We start from the raw sequence: 7,759 nt of genomic DNA, 5'->3' as shown, positions 1-7,759 counted from the left end.
ATTGTCCAGCTGGTCAGTGACCAGCACATGATGAACGTGGGCTGATATGACCAACAGTAGAGGTCATGAAACTGATTGGAGTAATAATTAAACCAGAGAATTTAAACCAGAGATAATACAGGCACTATTTGTTTTCATAAATCTGCTCTAAAAAATATAGCAACTCACCAAAGCAGATACTTTGTAAAAAATAAAATAATAATAATAACGAGTAACTATTTACAACAGCCTTTAACCCCAATTATACTGATCTATGTAATGCTTCACATTCTAAGGAGATTCTCTAAGCGCTTCGTTTTTAAATGATTATGTGCTAACAAAGCCAAACCTGTTGGCATTGGATCCTAAAAGGATCCCCAGAGGGATTAGAGCACCTGATCAGGAAAGGATTTAGGAGCCTCTGTCATCCAGGTCAAAAAATAGATTAAATACGCATGGCATAGATGAACAGGTGAGATAACCTGACTGATGTCAGACAAGCACAGGCTGATCCCCTGACTAAATTAAATATTACATAGTAAAGTCTGTTGCCTCTGTCCACTTTGACCTTAATTCTTGAACCCTTATGCAACATTTTTTTTTTACCTGGCCAGCTTGTTGAAGATTTAATGTAATCTGTCAAATTTAGATTGAACAAATAAATCTGGAGGTTTTTAGAAATCTCTTGAAAGAGAAAGGAGCAAAAAAAGGACTTCTTTGTTTTGCATATCATTAATAAGAAGTTTTATTTGATTTTTGTTTGTTCTGTTTGTTTTGGCTGATATCTTGTCACAGGCCTTTCACTGAGTACAACAAACAACTCATGATGCATTCCAGTCTATTTGCTTGAAACGTCTGTCACCAAATTTGGCCTTAAACGCAACATGAAAACCTGACAAATAACTTCTGTAAACACCCGAGGCATTAAGGGGTTAAACCGGAGTAATTAAAGCTGTTATTTTAATAGTAATATTAATAAAACAGTTCTTTAAATTAATATTTAATCCTTAAAAATATATATTTTTTTGTTTTTCTTGCCACAATGAAATGATTTTGATGAAAAAGAGAACTTAATGGTTCTGGTCATAATCAAGTCTGTTTGTGGCCAATGAAAAAACGGCTTACTAATTATTTTTATTGGGATACCATCACTTTTCATTCAAAATCAGCTTGGTTTGAAAAACTTTTAGCCCTTTAGAGACAATAATAAAACAGCATCTAAAAAATGCTTCTTGTTTCGGTTTGTGTAATGGAGACTTTCAGCATTTTGCAACATTTGTGTTTTTTTTTTTAAGTTCTTTTTGGCTGTCTGTTGTCATTTATTGATTTAGCATGTATTTATGTTTCCATGGCATAATAATGTATGAGCATCCTGAGTTCCTTTCCTACCTACCGTAGAACTCAGTTATTTTATTTATTTATATAGCGACGTCACAGCACATGTCATCTCAAGGCTCTCTACAGAGACAATTCAACCAGATCATACAGTCAGAATGGTTTAAAGTTTTCTATCTAATCAAAAGCAGCTGATTGTATCGCCTCATTGACTTGAAAGCAATTCCTCACACCAAGCATGCTTGTAGCGAGAGTGGAGAGGAAAACTCCCTTTTAACAGGAAGAAACTTCCAACAGAACCAGGCTCAGTGCCGAGCTAGACTGGGGTTCAAGGAGACAGAAACAGACATAAAAAAAGAAGAAGAAATACAAAAGGCAACTGTCAGTCAGCTCCTCAGGTGGCCCCGTCCAGGAAACACCAGCCAGGTAGACAAGCTCTGAGCCAGCTCCAGAACAGATGGAGAGAGCACATACAGTTAGTCACAGTCAGAGAAACAGGACTACACTGAAAAACGGGCCAAGCTCCAGCATCTATATTCAAAGGCATTGATGGCAGCGGCACAAATTATATTTCTCTCCGGGATGGTGTCAAAGCCAAAAAGGAACAGACCGGATGAAGCTACTATAAGGAAAAACAGAGAGAACATAAAGTTAGAGATTGAACTAAAAAATACTGCAGAGTGGGAGAATAGAGATGCAATGAAGCAGAATGATGAATAGTGGTCCCTATATATTGCCACTATGTAGTTTCTGAAGTAGCAGATCAGAGTGTGGAACTGATGGATGGCGTGTAGCAGCCAGAGGTGGGTAGTTACTAGTTACATTCACATAAGTAACTTTTTTTTTTTTAATGAAATTTTAGTAGTAGTTTTAGAGCATTTTAATTTCTACTTTTACTAGAGTAAAATTATGTTGATACTTTTATTTGACTACATTTTCTGTCTACTCCATCCATTTAGAGTAATCCACTGAGAACAAGCTTGTTTTAAACAAAACATCTTTGTAGTCAAGACTCATTGGTTAAATGTTATTTTCCAACTGAATTGTTTGCCGTATCGTTGGAGGCTCAGTGATAATACAGTAAACTGATTATTGTAATTTAACCTACTCTTTCATAGTCTAGTTATTGATTTTGTAAGTTAAATAACTAAAAAATATTAAATCAGCTGTTTTGAACATTGGTAGCCAGTACATCTCTTACTCTGTACTTGAGTAGCCTTTTTACCAAATACTTTTTTACCCTAACTTGACTAATTTCTTCAAAGGCTATTTTTTTTTTATTTCTAGTTGAGTAAAGTAGTGCTACTTGACTTAAGTCCCATTTGTGGGTACTCTAACCACCTCTGGTAGCAGCTTAGTGTCTTTAATTACATAGAAATATGCTCAGGCAATACATAGGAGATATTATCCCAGGGGTGGCGATACAGTCCCTGCTTCAGCCTCTTCTGATCGAGGTAGTGTCCTGTAGGAAAGATGGACAAAATGGAGTCGTCAAGCTCTACAGCTTTCTTTGCATTTATGTTTGAGTCAGTCGGAATACTGCAAATGGGTAATCACTCTTTAGCCAAATGGATTGTGTCAGCATGATAAGAGGTGTCTGAATAGTGCTTGTGTTGGAAAAGGAATCTGTATCCTTCCTATCATACTTCGTTTAGCATAGGGAACTCAAAATATCACAATATCCAGATATAATGAATCCTACAATCCTCTATGTGACATGACATATAAGCAGAAATCTGACTTGAAGAAGTGAACAAAAGATTATTGCTTCATCTGTACTGTATATGAAACATGCAGATGTTCTCTTCTTCATTTACTTTGGGTCTCCTCGAAGAATGTCTTCCTGAGTCTGCAACACTTTATGATACTTGTCATTTTTCAAGGGTTAGTTTTATTTCTTTACATAACCACAGTTCTGTAACTGGTTTAAAAATATCCCCACATTTCAAAAATAGAAAATGAACAAAAATTACATAAGTACATTTTTAGAAATGTTCAACCTCAACAAGGCATCACAAGAATCCTGCCTGAAGCTTGGGCATGCCAGAGATAATAAGGAATGCGAGATAAGCGAGCTATTGAATAACATTAATGCAAAGACTGTGGAATGACTTAAACCTTGATGCATAATCTTTATTAAGCAGTATTCCACAAGTAAAGCTAACAGACTAAAATAGGCTATGAAACCACCTCTTTTTGTGTACTTTTCTTACAAAACTCACTTTATCAACTTTGTCCCAGAAGCTAAAATTAGAAGAAGCAAATATTGTTCTTTTGATCTAGGCAAAAGTCTGCAGATAAAGTGGGAGTTTGAATGACATTTCTGGAATTATTGATCATCTGAAAAAATGATCTGGCTCAAAGCTGTTATGTAATTCATTCCATCCGGTTCTGAGACTTTCAGGTTGGTGAGAGGCGGCATGACGCTGTTGGTGAAGTATCTGAATGCAGGTTTGGTTGAATGGATGGCTTCTAGAAATACCTGCAGAGAAAAAAAATCAAAGATGTGAGAAAACATATGCAATAATTATAAAATGTATGTATTTATTATTATTATTATTACAAATGGTGAAAAACTATTTGGATAAGCTCCATAACTTTATCTTTCCTCCAACTGAGTCACTATCAACAGGATTACAATTAGTAATGGCGGAAAACAAGAATTTAAAGCCCGCCATGTACTTTCAGTGATTTAAGATTGCTGCTCAATCTTATTAAAATCCACATTACTGAATCAACCAGCAATGCTAACAATGAGTTTTGGATCAGGATACGCTGCTATTCTGACAACGTCATTTCCAGAATAGGTACGTTTTACTTCAACAAGACGATTTTAAACTACTTATTTTATCCTGTTTTATCTTTTTACAAATAAATAAACAGTAATATTCTTTTTAAAAGTTTTTAATTAAGAAAAAAAATCTTAACTTCAATTGGTTTTTGCTTTTGTTTTAGGTCAGCTGGATTTGAATAAGTTTCTGATTTTATTTTGTCTTATATGTTATTATTTTTAAAACTTATCCTTTGTAATAATTTTGTTGACCTAATATTATTCGGTAGTCTTTGCTGAAGCTGGTGGTGTATGGGGCTGTTTTGACTTCTATGTATATTTTAGGGTACATGAAAATATCATTTTTACACTTTATTCTGTTGAACCGTAGTTCTAATTTTACAGCTGCAAAGTAGTTATTAATTAGTTATATTATATCCATTTTTTTTCCTTTTCTACGGAAAGCATTTATGTAGCCTTATAAACCTAGCAGGATTTTGACACAATAAGATTCTTAGATTTTTAGTGTTTTTCAATCAATAAAAGACAAATGTTGTGCATTATGACACTGGAGAGTATGGAAATCATTGCAGTAAAGCATTATCATTAGAATTACATATATATTACAGAATAGTTCTCTACCAAGGAATAGCTGTTTAATCATTAGACCTTAGGGTGCACTGATTGCAGCTTTCTGGCCGATCGCCGATTCCTAATCTCTAAAAAGCCGAACATGCCGATTTTGATTTTGATCAATGCCGATTTTTTTTCCATAGCCGACAGAGTCAGTTGTTATAAGATCATAAAACACTTAAATATTTTAATATTTTCTTAATGAAAGGCATGTATAAGTACACATGAAATAAGAAAGACTGTTATCAAATATGAATCAATGTTTAGAGCATTGATTTTCAGACATTTGCGGACTTTTGGAAAAGATCAGTTTCACATCAAGTATTGGCCGATCACGGATCTTCCAAAATGAAAGAAATCAATGCCAATAAATACTTTGTGGTACATGTGTTCATGGGTTGTGTGATGTGATTTTATTTTATTGCAGTCTCATGTTATGTAATTCATTTTACCGAACTTAATTTATTTCTGCAGTGCGGTTAGTGATGAGGATATCATAGTGCTAGAGACCCCTTGCACACCTTTACAATGTCTTCGGTGTCTTGTGCAGCGTTTTGGAAAACCATGCTGCAGTGTTGCAGGTATTTTTCATACAGACTGAGCGTTTGGCCATCAACCTGTTGAAGAGATTCATCCCCGAGCTCCGCCTTCTGCAGGTTAACGAGAAAGTCACTATTGACTGGACCACACTCAATGAGACTGACTCTGTGAAACAAAAACATTTCATTTAGTCTGTTCTAAGTTAGATTTAGTTATTGAACAATTCTTAAGCATGCTCATTTACAAAATTCAGTTAAAATGGCCATTAAAACTCACTGGATATTAAAGTGTTGCAAAAGAACAGCCAGACTCTCGCATGCTCCCTCAATTGCAAACTTACTGGCACAGTACACTTCATTAAATGGAAGACCTGCGAGAACATTCAAGTAAGCTGTTTAGGAAAAAAATTAACATAACTCCTTTTTGGTTTGTTTAACTCACCATGAAGTCCTCCTGTGCTGCCAGTAACCAGAATCCGGCCCTGACCTTGAGCTTTCATGTCTGACAAGAAGACCTGAATGGTCTGAATGGTGCCGAGAAGGTTGACCTCCAGAATATGCTTCATTGAGTCTAAGGACTGAATCTCCAGAGGTCCCATTAAACCAACACCGGCGTTACAGACTGTAAATATAGAAAATGGGGCCATTAACACCTGGAAATGGCAACCAATCCAATTTGAAGGAAATAACAGAGGCTCAGGAACAAACCTAGAATGTCCACCCGTTTCTCCACCACTTTTTCTCGCGCGTTCATGATGGATTGCCTATCAGTCACGTCCATTTGAAGGATTTCCAAAGTATCGCGGTGTAGGCCTTTTACACTCTCTAAGAGACGTTCTTTCTTGGCCAGGTTCCTCATTGTGGCATAAACTAAAACAAAAGGCATAGGCCATGTTTCTGCTTTATTTAAAAAAATGCATAGAACAGTGAAGGAATTGCAAGAAACGTTATAAAATCTGATAGAGTGACAAGGTATTTTGTGTTCATTTGTAATTAAATAGCTTTACCCAATTTAAAGCTCTTGAACAATGCATCAAGATTATAACTAAAAAGTGTTGTCTGTTGTTACCTTTGAATATTTTGCTGGAGTCTGAGGCCAAACGCACAGCCAGGCTGAGTCCAATCCCAGAGGAGCATCCGGTAATCAACACTACTTTCTTGTCCGCGGACATGATGGCGTCTCAAAAATGTTGTATTGACAAAGAAAGTAGCTGCTGCAAGGTACAGACAGTCAAACTAAGTGAGACAATGGGATTTGAGGCTGGTGAAATTTGCTTTCTGACCATCACAAGGCCATGCGTTATCAACCACCTGGTGCTCCATTTTTTTTTTCTCATGACCTTGTAAGTCAGGATTGTTTTATTTTTATTAGAGATGTGTGGGAGACAAAACCTTGTTTTTGTGTGTTATGTAAAAGTTTCCAGCAGTATTAATGAGAAGGTCCAATGATTGGTTGGAGGGAATGACATCATGACCGATCTAAGCCCATCTTTGTTATTCTGTCTGTGCTTTCACTAAGCACCAGATGGCAGCACAAGATCACAATGTCACTATTGTCCCCTTTAGCAAATAATTTATGATTTATTGACCAAAAATCAACAATAGGTTTAAGCCTGACACAGCACCAATACAGTAAGATCTCTAACTTATAGACCTAACCTATTTTTTTTACAGATTGGTGATGAGTGATGTAAGGTTAGCTCATAATTGTTGTTTTCTTCATACCTTGTCTACAGTGCAGTCTCTAAAATGCCTTCCTGGCATGAAACCTCAGTGAGAGGTACTTAACTTATGCAAACATGAAAAAGTAGGACTTCTGACCCCGATTAAAGGTGTGCCCTGATTTAGTATAACATATTTAAAAACACTTAATGCAGTGTACCATGCAAATGTTTATTTTTAAACTGCCACCCACAGCCCAGGATTAGACATAACATCAATGGTTTTCAATTAATTTATTACACTCAGGGCAGAGACATCTCTATTTTTTTTTTTTTTTTTTTATCTAAAAAATCTCTTTATTTGAAGATCAAAGGGTTACCAGCAGGTGGCATTGTGTGCAATATATTCATTTGAGAGAGTTGATTTCTGACTTAACTGTTGTTTACATGACCATCTGAGCCATTTGGAACAGTCACGTCCTTATTTCAGTTTCTAATACATAGAAAAATATTGAATAGTAACTGAAAGCTTTTTACTCTCCATGCAAAAGAATGTTAATCTTTAGCATGTTCACTTTTAAGCTGAATAGGATTGTGGGCACAGTGAACAGCCCATGTTGGCCACAATTACATGACAATTCTTCAACAAATCATTGCGTTGTTTGTAAGAACAGCTTGCATATTTGTGAAACTGCTTGGCAGCCAGATTTAAAAAGAATTTCTTTTTTTTGATGGGAGCAAACCAAGAAGGAATTTCCTGCCATTTTGTTGCGTTCCTCTCCTTGAGATGGCATCAGTTTGGCTGCTGTCCCACAGTCTGCAGGACAGATAACAGTGAACAT

The 7,759-nt window shown here is 36.0% G+C and overlaps 1 protein-coding gene across 1 annotated transcript; it reads right to left on the bottom strand.

The window, feature by feature from the left end:
• Positions 1–3,643: 3,643 nt before the first annotated feature.
• On the bottom strand, positions 3,644–6,464 carry hsd17b1 (hydroxysteroid (17-beta) dehydrogenase 1). The gene is made up of 6 exons (XM_015385946.1): positions 6,326–6,464; positions 5,965–6,126; positions 5,699–5,878; positions 5,534–5,627; positions 5,239–5,422; positions 3,644–3,796 (listed from the first exon to the last, which is right to left on the bottom strand). Exons 1-6 carry the CDS (start codon positions 6,426–6,428, stop codon positions 3,644–3,646), a joined length of 876 nt encoding a protein of 291 aa, XP_015241432.1. The 5' UTR covers positions 6,429–6,464.
• Between the last annotated feature and the right edge of the window lie 1,295 nt (positions 6,465–7,759).

Source organism: Cyprinodon variegatus, unplaced genomic scaffold (assembly GCF_000732505.1).
Source record: "Cyprinodon variegatus isolate N-32 unplaced genomic scaffold, C_variegatus-1.0 Scaffold352, whole genome shotgun sequence".
NCBI classification, from domain to species: domain Eukaryota; kingdom Metazoa; phylum Chordata; class Actinopteri; order Cyprinodontiformes; family Cyprinodontidae; genus Cyprinodon; species Cyprinodon variegatus.
Note: the sequence above shows the minus strand (reverse complement) of the source record. Positions and strands in the feature narration are given on the sequence as shown.